This window comes from Somniosus microcephalus, chromosome 17 (assembly GCF_052327205.1).
Source record: "Somniosus microcephalus isolate GS21.2 chromosome 17, FLI_Smic_1.0, whole genome shotgun sequence".
Lineage (NCBI taxonomy): Eukaryota > Metazoa > Chordata > Chondrichthyes > Squaliformes > Somniosidae > Somniosus > Somniosus microcephalus.
The window spans coordinates 29,151,184-29,165,369 of record NC_141003.1 but is presented as its reverse complement, the minus strand read 5'-3'; the positions used below and the strand labels follow the sequence as shown (position 1 = coordinate 29,165,369).

Genomic DNA, 14,186 nt, shown 5'->3' with positions numbered 1-14,186 from the left:
ATTATTTCATTGCTGTTTCTGGGACCTTGCTGTGCGCAAATTGGCTGCCCCGTTTCCTACATTACAGCAAATTACATTTCTTTGGCTGTAAGGTGCTTTGGGATATTCTGAGGCCGTGAAAGGCGTAAATGCAAGTCTTTCTTTCTTTTCTCCTCTATGTTTCAATAAAAGTAATTAATAATAACATGCACAATTCAGTCAGCATAGTTGTCAGCTCGTGGTCACAAGCCTAGAAGTTTGAAATGCAATTGTCACACAACTGGGAAGCTGTGTTGGATTGAGGCACATTCTTCAAGCAGAGCAAAGCTATATTTGGCATCTGACCTGCAAACTGCCAAAACCCAATGGCGACACTGGTTAACTAAATGAGAAAAGGTCTTCAATTCCCCAATAAGGGCAGGCTCCATTTTTTCTTCCAATGTATTTTTTTCCCAGTGCTCTCCATCCTATTTTAAAGGTGTCTGGTACGATGGGTATCAACCAGCAAGCATCCAATAATGTGAACATCTTCATGTATGAGCCTAGACAGTGAGTGTCAGTAGGTACCACAGCCGAGACTAATTCAGTTCTTACTCTACATCTACATGAGCACTTTCCAGCAGAGGTCACTGGAGTGGAACACTGGCTGCTTTTTCCCCATAACCCAGGGGCGATTAAGTCAATTGGAACACCCCTGTTAAGGTTAGCTAACTCAGCACAGAGCAGGAATAGAAACTAGGGCATTCTGGTCTGTATGACAGAACAATACCAAGAAGTGCCTTTATCCATAAGACCTTTGGCTGGGGAGAGGGAGCATGTGGGGGGGGGGGGGCGGTGGTGGGGGTGCATTGAGTAGATAAACCATCCTACTTTGCAAAATAAATTTGCACAGTCACTTAAAGCATGAAACGTCTAGTGTGTGAAGCAGTATATGAAGCGTGTGTGTATGTGTATGGAGACTTTGCAAAGAACTGAGAATAAATTTTATGCATGTTCCCGATGCGGAACTTCCCAGCCGGGACCACGTATCTGGAAACTGCGGGCGCACACATCACAACTTTCTTGATTAAAAATGATAGGACTACCCCCGCAATGTCCCATTATGGGCTCCTGGTGGGTGAGGCTCCAAGGAGGGAGTGCACACTCACAAGATTTACCCTGTCGTTCCAGTATTTTATTGACATGCACAAGTGAAGTAACTGGGTCGTGGAACCAGGTCACGGTGTAACAGGAACCAATGCAGGGGTCAGGGATGTGCTTTTTATGGTCACAGGAAAACACTTTAGTATTTTGCTGGGATTTCAAGCTTAAACACATGTGGTGCCCAACATTTTTCAAGCAGGCTTTTATCTTATCTCACTCCAGAGGAAACTGCAGGTTGTCAGCTTAACCTAATCCTCCAGCTATGGGCAACGACTCTCGGTTACTTTCTCCTTTTATCATGCTAGTAGCCTTGTAAATTCACAACCACCAATCACCTATCTGAAGCAGTATTCAAAGCATTGGATCAATCAGCATGTCACGCTAATCTCCTGAATAACCTATTAATCCTCAAATGGTTATTATGCCGCAATAAAATTAATCTCTTCTGAAAGTATGGTCTTGGAAATGCTTCCTTTTCTTCTGATGGGACTAGTCGGTTTATCTGATAATCTTTCACAGGTTCCTGTTTAAATTTAATTGATCTTCCTCTTTCAATTTTAGCCTCCAGGTTTAGCTTGTGTTTTAAAGGGGCACTGTCTTCATGAAAATGCATTTGATGACTCTTCATTTGTTTACAAAGAACACAATGCATTGATGTAAATCACAGTAGACCACACGATTGTATTATTAGTGCACGAAGCATAGCAGCAAAGATAATGCACAGCTCTTGAGATTCTTCTCTGTTCTCAAACTAATAAAGAAAGGTTTGGCAAATGCTTTCTCCATGTCTGACTATTGTTTGGAATGGAAGCTGCTTCTACTTTGCCTCTTTGGATCTCGGGGGAATGAGCTAACCGCTCCCCCCTCCTGCATTTAGTTTCTAATGTGCAGTCAGTCTTCCTGTAAACGAGATGCATTGTGGGGGCCCAATTCTCCGAGCATGCATAAGGCTGGTCATGACGCTTTGGCCAGAGCACGAGAGGGGAGTAATGATGTCAAGACAAGACCCAGTAAGATCAATGGTTACCAGCAAGACTCAAATCCCCAAAATTGGGCAGCTTTCTGTTGACTACAAAAGACCTGTGTTAGAGGGGTCGGTGGCCAAAACATAATACAAAAGCAGCTATGCGGTTTCTTTTGGAAATATAGGCGCTTTCTGAGGGAATTTTCTTCAAAACGTTGTTCTTCTTAATTTCTTCTCCATATATAAGCCAGAAAAGAAAGAAACTCAATTGTATTTTACAATATTTATAACATATTAAATTTGTCCCTGTTTTGTGTCCTTGATCTGAGCCAGGTATATTTTGTCATTACTTTTGATAATACATATGTTTACTGCAGTTTAAAGGACAAATATCAAGATGGACAACCTAGAGCAAGAGGGAGGTACTCTTGGTGCACAGGTAGGTGGTGTGTTATTAGAACAAAGGCGTGTTCATCAGTTTGAGATTATTAGTAAACCAGATGACAATAACTTTGATTGAGAAAAATATATCAACTGACTGGTCATGTGACCAACGTGTCAGACAAAGCGGCAAAGGGCACAAGACAATTAACGTGCTGAGAATCTATGTTCACAGGAAGTAAGTGTCCTTGAGTAAAAACGGTTCTGGAATTTCTGACCAATTAAATATGGTGGACTCTTCAATAAAAATGCATAAAATAAACTAATAGAATCAAATTTGGTATCAGTTATAGAATAGAACCATAGAATGTTACAACACAGGTACAAGTCACTTGACCCAGTCTGTGCTGGTGAGCAGAAGGGGTTGAAGTGATGACACCCAGCTGTGTGTCTCCAACAACACACTTAATCTCATGACTGTTGCTGTGTTGTACAACTGTCTGTCCAATATTAATTTGTGGGTGAGCTGGAATTTTCTCCGCTCATCAATGGCAAGACTGAAGCCATTCTTTTCAGCTCCTGTCAGAAACTCTTCTCCTTAGCACCTCCCCAATTCTATCCCCTTTCCCAGCTGTTTCTGAAGCTAAATTTGACAGTGTGCAGACTCAGTATCCTGTTTGACTCTGAACCTAGCTTCAAACCCCACATCCAATCCACTTCTGTAGCCATTGCCTAACTTCATGAACTCAACCCTGCTGAAACCCTTCCCCAGGCTTAGTGGCTTCCAGGATAGACCTTTCCAACAGTCTCTCCTCTGACATCCCTGACTCCACCCTACACAAATTCCCACTCATCCAGAACTCCATTGCCTGCATCTCATCCTGCTAACTAATTAACACCATCCTTCCTAGGATCCTGGTTCCCTGATGTATTGATTTCAAAACTCCTCACCCTTGTTTTCAAATTTCTCCATGGGCTTGCATCAGCCTGACATTGAAAGAATTCAGTAGAAGTTGGCTGGAGGCTATATATTTAACCATAATTTAGGACAGTTTGGTTAGAACATAAGAACATAAGAAATAGGAGCAGGAGTAGGCCAATCGGCCCCTCGAGCCTGCTCCACCATTCAACAAGATCATGGCTGATCTGATCCTAACCTCAAATCTTCTATCACTCTGCATCCACCCAAACCCATGTGATCTCCCGGGAGAGGCGAAAAACCAGATAAAGACCCAATGGCCAATTTGGGAGAAAAAAATCTGGGAAATTCCTCTCCGACCCATCTAGGCGATCGAAATTCTTCCAGGAGATCACTCTGTCCCTATATTTTCTACAGTACTTACCTTCTGTAAAGGCGATCTCCACCCCAGCCAGGAACAGGAATAAAACCATCTCCTGAAATCTAACACAGAATTAGAACACAGTAGGAGCAGAACAAGGCTACACGGCCCCTGGGCCCACTCCACTACCCACAGGGCCATGACCATTCCGAACCTAGACTCATGTCCAATTTCCTGCCCGCTCCCCGTAACCCTTAATTCCCTTTACTTCTAGGAAACTATCTATTTCTGTTTTAAATTTATTTAATGATGTAGCTTCCACAGCTTTCTGGGGCAGCAAATTTCACAAACCTACCACCCTCTGAGTGAAGAAGTTTCTCCTCATCTCAGTTTTGAATTACAGATATTCTCAGGAAGCACATAAATATATAATGGAGTGTCACTTAATTCAGCATTTCAGTGACAATGGATAGTTCTCTGCTAATCTTTTCTTGAACCCTGCAAAGAACAACAAGAAAAACATGGGTGTAGTAAAATAACTTTAAAAAAGCTGCTATCAGCATCAACAATACAGATAGAAGTGGATGTATGGATTGTAGACTGCAGGCTGTAGTCTTATGGTTTTATTCGAATGACTTGTAAAACAGCCATAGACTATCTGAGATCTAGTGGGAACACCTTCTTGCACATTCTGAATTAAAAGGGGTTGAGCAATGTACCCAAGCCCAATTATTTCCACTTGAAAAGGGAACTGGAAAAGTATTTGAAAAGCAAGAATACAAAATGATATGCAGAAAAGGCAAGAAAATGGGATTAGAGTAGAAAGCTCTTGTTAAAGAGTTAGTACTGGAACAGTAGTGATGGGCCGAATGGTGTCCTTCTGTGTTGTCATTTCTATGAATTTCTACCTTTTTATTGCCATATATATAGTAGTACCTGAGTGAACAGTACAACTCTATGAGCACTGTTGTCCTCTAACTTTCAGATCTTATTCTGTGCATAAACATGGTGGAGTAAAATGGTTTCTGTTCAAAAATTGTACAAAATTCCATCATTTGCCTATTACCCTGACATAATTCCCTCCCTAACCAACTCTATGGCTGCCATCTTGAAATGACTCGTGCCTGTCCGTAACAGAACTACCTCGGTCTAACATGAAACTGTCGCACCACAGCTCCAGAGTAAAGTTTCAGCTCTGTGACGCAGTATCAAGATGGAAAAAAAAGGTGCTGCACTTACTTTGGATTTGATATGGAAATAAAGCATGCTGCTGCCAGTTTAATTTCATTCACTTTGATTTTTTTTTTTAATTCACATTCAAATCTTTATATGGAATCACAGGGCTATTTCTTCACTTTAACTGTGCGGTTCACTGCCACAATATGTTCTATTTTGGTCATGACCTCTGTTTAAATGTAACTGTTCACTTCCTGCTGTGGGGATTTTCAAGATGGTAACAATTCGCACAAGGACAGAGATAAGAACCCATTGATCAATATTAAAATACTGTCCATGTTTGAAATAAGTCTTACAGCAAATAGAATGTTGTTTACTATTCACTTGTGATGTAAAAGAAATACTTTGTGGGAAACTTACCATTAAACACTGATTCCATTCTTTTGGTGAGGAAGAGTTCCTAATAGTTTTATCACTCATGATTTGTTAGTCCTCGTGGATTAAATGCTGCTTAGTGAGCATTTCCAAGTAATAATTTTTTATGCAATTTTCGTCCCTTATTTTCCCCTTAAAGGTCAAACGCATGCTAGGGTGTGGTTCCTCTGGCATGGCTAAGTCTGTCATTCTTTTCTCGGTGGCTTTTCTTCACATGTGATCCTAGACAGTAAGCATTGAAAGATCATTCTCCATTTGAGGAATATCACAACCAAGCTTGTCCTTACCTGATAACGACACTTTTCAAGCAGGGATCAGGAGTGGGAACCCTGTCTGATTTTCCCCTCTGGAGCCTGAAGTCACTGAGGTTAAATGTAATACCCTAACCACCAGATGCTTAAGCTCAGAAATTGAATCTCCAAATAATTCAAAAATAAATTTGGGCCTCATGATCTTTCTCTTTCAGAATTATTTTCCTTTAGCAATATTGAGTTGCTCTTACCAGGATTTCTCACAATGATTGGTATGTTTCTAGTCTTATTTGTACCTTCTCAATCAGGCAGTGAACGATGAGTGTGAGGAGGAGGATAATGCAATTCTGAGGACACTAGATGAAAAGAGGCTTCAGTTAATATCTGACATCCAGCAAACAGAACAATTAGACAGTCAACATCATCTGGAAAGGGTACCCAGCATCTTCTAAGTACTGACGTTTGTTAGGAGCCATCTGAACTATTTCAGAATCAAATTAGGTTTTTTTGTATTTCATTCAGATGAAACGGAGGCAACAAAGAGAACAGAAGGAAATGGAGAAACAAAAGGAACTTGAAGAAATGCAAATGGTATTGGAATAACAGTTGGAATAATTTCTCACTGTCTGCAACATGCTCATGTAATGAAGGCATTTCACACTATCAATGTAGTGATACTATCCAGAGCTTTTCACAACAGTGTCTGAAGTTTATTAATACACAATCACCATAAGTGTACTGAGCCTTACAGGAACAACGGCCAAGAGTTTCCACTATGGACGCAATCAATGATCTGGGCGCAAATTGCGCGAGTTTTGCAAAGTGAATTTTTAGCTCAAGTTTTCGCTCAAATTTATTTGCATCTAAGCCCCACGTGAAATCTTCCATGAACTAGAGCAATCTGGCAGCATTCTAGAACATAATCTTTTATGTTAAAAAATGTCTATTACATACATATATTCCTTGATATATTTAAGAGTGGTAACCTGATGCAGTTTTATTAATGCAGCTGAAAATGGGCTTATCACAAAAAGTGAGCATTTTTAATCAGAGTGTCTAGTCCACTACTTGTGAGTAAGCTGATTTTAAATAACTGAAAATAACTTTAAAAACTATACACAATCATTTACTAGATTCATTGGTGTACAGTAGTTAGTTTCTTAGTAAATTTTTAAAAAATTAATAGCTTTTAAAAGTGCCTATTAGTGCCTTTGTGCCTAATAAAAAGCTTAATTTTAAGAGCCTCCTCGAAGGCCTGCAAACGAACGCAATTAGCGGAAACTTGCCATGGTGATTAATTCGATTGGGGGGCTTGGAAAGTGTTGTGGGCGGGGCCCGCTTCCAGTGCGATGTTTTTTAAACCAGCACAAATGATCGCAGAAACTCCATTTGCATTGGACTGAACTTGCGCTTCAAATTCCTCGATCTTTTGTGCTGTTTTGGTCAATTTTGGGCGTATAGCGCAACCGAGCAGAAACTCCAGGCCAATGTGTTCTGGATAGAGCAATTTGATGGTTCCTTTGGCCCATTAAAGAGAGAGCCAAAAGCAATGTGTGGTACACTTACAAACATATGAATAGAATGGTGAAAAGAGTCAGTCAGGTCCGTCAATGCTCAGCCTACCCACCAGACTGTGCAAACTTGTCCACCACTCTCCCCAACTGCAAGTGACTCCTGGGGGAGGTTAAAAAAAAACAATTGCAAGGAAAACTCTGAGAAATTCCTCCCAGCTCACAAAGGCAATTAAGCAAGCTCCAGGAAACCATGGATATCTATGGAAGGTCCCTAGACACACTTAACTTACACTGCTCCGAACAATATTGTCACAATGTCCTTAGGACCTGAAGGATTTCCATCCAGCAGACTGGTCCCAAAGTTCACAATGTTCCTTTACCTCTCATACCCTTCAGGAGCACTAGGTGCTAAAAATGTATCCAACACAATACTGAAATTTATAACAACCTACAATTGGACTGTCTCCCTAGGTAGTTTATTCCACATATTCATCACCCTTTGTGTGAAGAAGTTGCATCTTAATTGTGTCATATTTTAAGTTGAGAGAGTACCTGTACTGGTAAATAGCTATTGCAGTTATCAGATTTGATTTAATGCCTGCAGTTAAATCTTATCTTCTCAGTTAAACTCAATTTGTGGTAAATTAGTTTACATTTTCTTCCTTCTCCTCTTCCAGGCATATTACAAAGGATAAGGGATTTGTTACAAAAGTTCAGGCATATGGTGTATGAGGAAATGTAGCAGCATGGATAGATATTTGGTCCATGGACAGGAAACAATAGATTAGGGTTAATGGCTGTTGCTTGGATTAGAGAAGGGTTGGAAGTGGTGTAGCCCAGGGGTCATTACTGGCTCCATTTTTGGTCTTGATATATAGAATTGATTTGGACTTGGGCATAGGGGGCATGCTATTGCAATTTAATATTGACACAAAAGTAGGAGGTTTGGTAAACAGCAAGGCAGACTTCAAGAAGACGTAGATTAGTGTTATGGGCAAACAAGAGGCAAATGCAATTTATCGTGGAATATAGGATTGTAGGAGCATAGGAACATGAGTAGACCATTCAGCACCTCAAGACGGTTCTGTCATTCAATGAGATCATGGCTGATCTGTACCTCAACTCCATTTACCTGCCTTTGATCCGTGTCCCTTGATACCCTTGCCTAATAAAAATCTGTCACTCTGTCTTGAAAATTTCAATTGACCCAGCACCCACAGCCTTTTGGGGGATGGAGTTCCAGATTTCCGCAATCCTTTGTGTGAAAAAGTACTTCCTGATTTGGCCCCTGAATGGCTCAGCTCTCATTTTAAGATTGTGCTCCCTTGTTCTGGATTCCCATCACTGATGCTCCAACCAGAGGAAATAGTCTTTCCTAATTCACCCTATTCAAACCTTGTATAATTTTAGAACCTCTATTAAAGCACCTTCTAGCCTTCACTGTTCCAGTAGAAATAGTGCGAGTATCTTAAGTGTCTGCTCATAACTATAGTTTCTCAGCCCTGGCATCATCTTGGTTAATCACTGCTCTACACACTTTGGCCTAGAAATTCAGTTAAGGCCCGCCAGCAGGCTAACGCCCAAAAGTTAGCGCTGAGCGCGGAGCCAGGTGCGCCCGTCAGATATTCGGCTTTTGTGCCCCAAGTCGGAACCGGGCGCTATTCCAGGGTGTGCCCGCCCCCGCTTGGGGCGCTGAAACTGAATTTCTGCGCTGTAGGCCCCGCTGCGCGACCCGCTGCGGAGCGGCAGGCTGCGGTACTGCAGGCCTCCTCCTTCTCTTAAGGGGGAGGTGCCTGCAACAGCGAGATCGCCGCTGGATTGTGCTGGCAAATGAGCCCGGCACCACGGAGAAGTGCCGGGCTCGCGGAAAGCAGCGGGCAATGCCGCGGCAGGGGGGTGGAGGAGGCCGGGGAAGGAGGTGCGGGCAGGCGGCCGCCGAAAAAGCGGCCGGCCGCACCTCCACCTTAAAGCGCCCCAGTAGCGCAGCAGTACGGCCCCGTTTTTCAATCGCTGTTTGCGGCCGCTGCAGAAGAGGCGGCCGCAACTAAATATGGGGTTTGGGCCGGAAGCGGGGCGGAACCGGGGCACTGCGCACACCGATGGCGTCATCGGTGTCGGCGCAGCGCTACCGGCTACCGCCGCCATTACCGCAGTGCTGAATATCAGCGCACCCTCTTACACTGGCGCAGAAACCCTATTTGGGCGGTAACTGGGTGCAAAGCCCACTGAATTTCTAGCCCTTGGTGCCTTTAATGTTTTTTCTATAATGGTGCACCCAACACTGCACAGTACCTTACCTGTGGGCCAATGTATTGCCTGGGACAAATTTATCATAATTTTGGACAAGTGTGAGTTATTACATTTTGAGAAGAAAAACAAGGAATGGTATTTATATTCAATGGAAAGATGCTGAAGGGTCTGGAGGAACAGAGAAACATAGGAGTTTCAATACATAATTCCTTGATCGTGCAAGGCAGGCAAATAAACTCATTAAAAAAGGACACTTGGGTTTTATAAAAAGAGGCATAGAGTACAAGGGTAAATAAGTAATGATTTTTGTATTTTGTGGAATCGAAAGGAGCAGGAATGCTCCTCCTGGCTCCAGAAAACTATTGCAAGCCACTGCAGACCTGCTGTCACCCGCTTCCTGATTGGCTCCTCCCCTCCCCGCCCTACCGGACTTATCACTTGGCCTCGATGCAGAGTAAAATTGGCATCCACAGTTTGTCTGACTTATTCTTATGAGGGCCAAGGACTAATGCAGTTTGGTCCTTGGGCCTCTCTGTCCTGGGACAGGTCACTCTTGAGATTGTCTATCCAGTGCTTCCTTGGTCTTCCTCTGCTTCTTGTTCCCTGTATCTCTGTATGCAGGGCCATGAAAGATATTCCAGCTGTTTGCATTGTTCCCAAACCATTGCAATCGTCTTTCTTGGATCTTCTGTACAAGCCTTGTTTCTGGTCCAAGCCATCTTATTATATCATTCTTGATTCCTTGCATCCTGAATACTTCTAGTATTCCTCTCAACCAACTCATCTCTGCTGAGTTGAATCAGGATGAATATTCAGTTTATATCTTAGGTGAACATGATAAAGGTGAAAACCATAGTGCAAGCTTTATTCTGCAGTTCTGCTGATAAAGACCATTTGGCAGAAATAATTGGTTAATTTAAACCACACAGCTCTCAAGCCACCATGCATTAGCAAGTGTGTGCCACCCTCATTATAAGCCTGCCTCTAAGTTGTAGCACATACTTCACAACCTAGCATAATATCTAACATGAAAAAGCTGGGAGCAAAGATCCGCAGTCTGATAGGTCCTAATTATTAGTAGGCACGAAGGAAAACAAGCTGGTGTGTTTGCAGACTATTCTGGGTTTATTTCTAACCACTTTTTCAGTTATCTCCACTGGTACACCAGCATTAGAAGGTACCAAAGCTAGGCAGAAGGGGCTTTCCAGATGACCACATGAATTGGCCTACAAGCCTACTTTTCCCTAAATTTCTAAATGCAATGTTACATATGTTTTATACTAACTGTTTACATGTGGAAAAGATCACTTGAAAGTGAGCTCTCTAAAGATATTGATATATTTTACTTCTTTTACAGACTATATTTACATGGGATTGCTGTAGTCATTGTAAATCACATACCATTGCATTATTATTAGATATAAAGTAAAACTTCATATTGCACCAAAAACTCATTGGTACACTGGGGCTTCCTATTTCTTTATTTTAAAATCTTTAGCAGTTACCGCCTGACAGTGAAAAGCATTCTCAACAGCAAGCTAAACTCCCCCGCTGTCAGCTCCTGCAAATAAAAGCCTGAGCTTTAGCTTCTGACTCAAATAATATTTGATTTGATCCAGAAGAAACAGGAACAATGGAGAACTGAAAGAGCAAAGAAGACAGCAGTGCAAGAACCAGCCCTACGGGAGAGAGCAGAAAGACTGAAACAATTTCGTGTAAGTATCTTTAAAACCGTCCAACTTCAAAAAAAAATTAACCTTACTGATGTTACAGAAAAAGAACTGCAGGTGGATGTGTCTAAGCTACGATTTTTAGCAGAGTGCTAGGTTCAGTCCTACAACTTGTCAGATATTGATTTTTGACTGAAAATTGATTATTCAGTAGAAATCTGTCAGCGTGTTGTGTGGACTAATATCATTTGAAGATGTTTTATGTTCAACTAAAAGGTCAGAATGTTTGGTTGAAGAAAAGCAACAATGATGTAAGGCTGCGAAGGAATTTGGTAGACTTTGTACCTACCGCCAATGCTTAAGTAGAATTATTCAGCTGATGAAAAATACAAATATTTGTGTGATGAGATTTAAAAGGACAGCCTTTTTAGAAAATATCCAAACTGACGGGCCTGCTTTTAGTGAGTGATGCATAATGTGGGATTCGCTTCAGCTTTAAGCAAGCTTGAGTTGTTTGTGAATTCAGATTAGAAGATCGACTATAAAATACACATTACAGCAGGGCAGCAAGCTCCGGCATTTCAAATAATAATAATAATAATAATCAACTTTATTGTCATTGTTAGTGCACAAGTGCAGTACAACGAAATGTAGGCTTGCGGCTCCCGAGAGTGTACATTTAGATTAAGACATTTAAACATTCAACATTCATTTGGCTTGTAATACATTAACATAAACATAACCATAATAAAGTGCATTGGCAGATGTGCAGGCTTTAGAGTTTATTTGTGGAGTTCAGTAGGATGACAGCCCTGGGAAAGAAGCTGTTCCTAAATCTGGTCGTTCGGGTGCGAATGCATCTGTAGCGTCTCCCAGATGGCAGGAGGGCGAACAGACTGTGGCTGGGGTGGGTAGGGTCTTTGATGATGGTCTGTGACCTCCGTAAACAGCGTTTCTGGTATATGTGCTCTATGGTCGGTAGCCGTGTGCCGGTAATGCGTTGGGCAGTTTTGATTACCCGCTGCAGGGCTTTCCGGTCATAGTAGCTACAGCTGCCATACCATACTGTCATTCTGCGAAGTGGATTATTGTTTGGAGCAATCATAGATCTGTTCATTTGCAATACTAATCCCCAATGACCAGAACTCCAGGTAAACCTGTGCCTGGGAACTGCCCAGCATGGCCATGAATTCCAGTGATCCTCGGTGCTTAAAGCCCTCCCACAGAATCATAGAAATTATAGCACAGAAAGAGATTATTAAGCTCATCATACCTGTGGCAGCTCTTCAACTAGACCTGTTTAGTCGAATCCCATTTCCCTTCCCATTCATCAGAACATCTTTTATTTTCTCCTTTTCAAATACCTATCCAATTTCCTTTAAATGATTAACAGTCTCTGCCTCAATTGCCACTTGGATAAAGCATTCCACCTTCTCATTAAACTCTGTGTGAAAAAATGTCTTCTAACTTCCTCTTTCATTCCTCTGGAGATAATTCTGAGTCGATCCCCTGGTTATTGATTCCCCAGCCAGTGGAAGGAATCTTTCACTCTTTACTCCCTCAAAACCTTTCATAATTTTGAAAACGTCGATGAGATCCACTATTGCAGCGAAACAAGCTCCAATCTTTCAAGCTCCAGTTGTGTATCAATGATAGCTTGATACTACCGCTGGCATGAGTATATGGATGGATGTGAATGCTCACATGGAAGGATCGTGTGTACTTATTACACTGGTCAGCATGAGCAGGTGTGTGATTGTGGAAGTGTGTATCAGGTGACCCACTCAAACATGATACATAGACAACATTCATATGCAGTGGTGCTTACTATACATCCTGTGCGGATTGACCTCCCTACCTTGCAGTCATTGCAAGACCTAGATAGAAAAAAACCTGGAGATCACAAGGGATGGAGCTGCCCATTGGTTAGCTCCGCTTCTATTGTTTGAGGAAATTGTCATTAATCCCAACTAGATTGCTCCCATGTAAGAGCATTCACTACACCTAAAAAAGGCAAGTCACTGTAATTTAAACTTCGAAGGGCCCCTGCTTCCTTGCATAAAATATGGAGAAAGTCTGGGCCTCTTTTTAAGTTTGGGCATATATGTATATATGGGTGGGATATTCTTCAGCTTCAGACATGTCTTGGCCTAGGCCGATTCAGAGTTAAAAGAGGTGATTTAGTGATTGTGTGTCCTCAGTGGGGAGATACACTCCATGTGAACATCATTCCCCACAGGGATACTGGATGCTTAGACGGCCGTTTAGCACCTGAAAAATGGGCGCAGTGCCAACTAATTTCTCGGCCTTGATGCTCACCAGAGATCTGCATTCCCAGGCTTTTCACACAAATCTAAAGAAAGGAAAGAGGAAGGCTGGCTACAGTACTGTCCTGATGAACAGATTTCACAACTAATTTACAGTAAAAGGAGTGACATGGTACAAGACTTCATAATATGCTTTGCTGAAATGCAAAGGCAACAACAACAACAACTTGCATTTAAATAAGCGCCTTTAATGTAGAATAAACTTCCCAAGGCGCTTCACAGGAGCGTTATCAAACAAAATTTGACACCAAACCACATAAGGAGATATTAGGAAAGATAACCAAATGCTTGGTCAAAGAGGTAGGTTTTAAGGAGCATCTTAAAGGAGGCGAGCGTTAGAGAGGCGGAGAGGTTTATGGAAGGAATTCCAGAGCTTAGGACCTCGGCAGCTGTAGGCATGGTCGCTAATGGCGGAGCGATGAAAATTGGGGATGCACAACAGAGCAGAATTGGAGGAGCGCAGAGATCCCGGATGGGAATTTTAAAATTGAGGCATTACCAGAGCCGGAGCCATTGTAGGTCATCCCCACAGTCTAGAGGCAACAAAGGCATGGATGAGGGTTTCAGTAGCAGATGAGCTGAGGCAGGGGCGGAGACGGGTAGTATTACGGAGGTGGAAGTAGACAGTCTTGGTGTTGGAGCGGATATGGGGTTGGAAGCTCATCTCAGGGTCAAATAGGTCACCAATGTTGTGAACGATTACATTCAGCCTCAGACATCAGCCAGGGAGGGGGATGGGATCGGTGATTAGGAAACAGAGTTTGTGGTAGGGACCGAAGTCAATGGCTTCGGTCTTCCCAATATTTAGTACATTTA

General features: G+C 42.2%; 1 protein-coding gene across 1 annotated transcript; it reads left to right on the top strand.

Annotated features, from left to right (window-relative positions):
* The first annotated feature begins 2,483 nt into the window (after positions 1-2,483).
* LOC147105608 (uncharacterized) lies at positions 2,484-11,353 on the top strand. Its single transcript, XM_086010926.1, has 5 exons — positions 2,484-2,525; positions 5,918-6,043; positions 6,132-6,200; positions 10,993-11,088; positions 11,258-11,353. Exons 1-5 carry the CDS (start codon positions 2,484-2,486, stop codon positions 11,351-11,353), a joined length of 429 nt encoding a protein of 142 aa, XP_085867052.1.
* Positions 11,354-14,186: the final 2,833 nt, after the last annotated feature.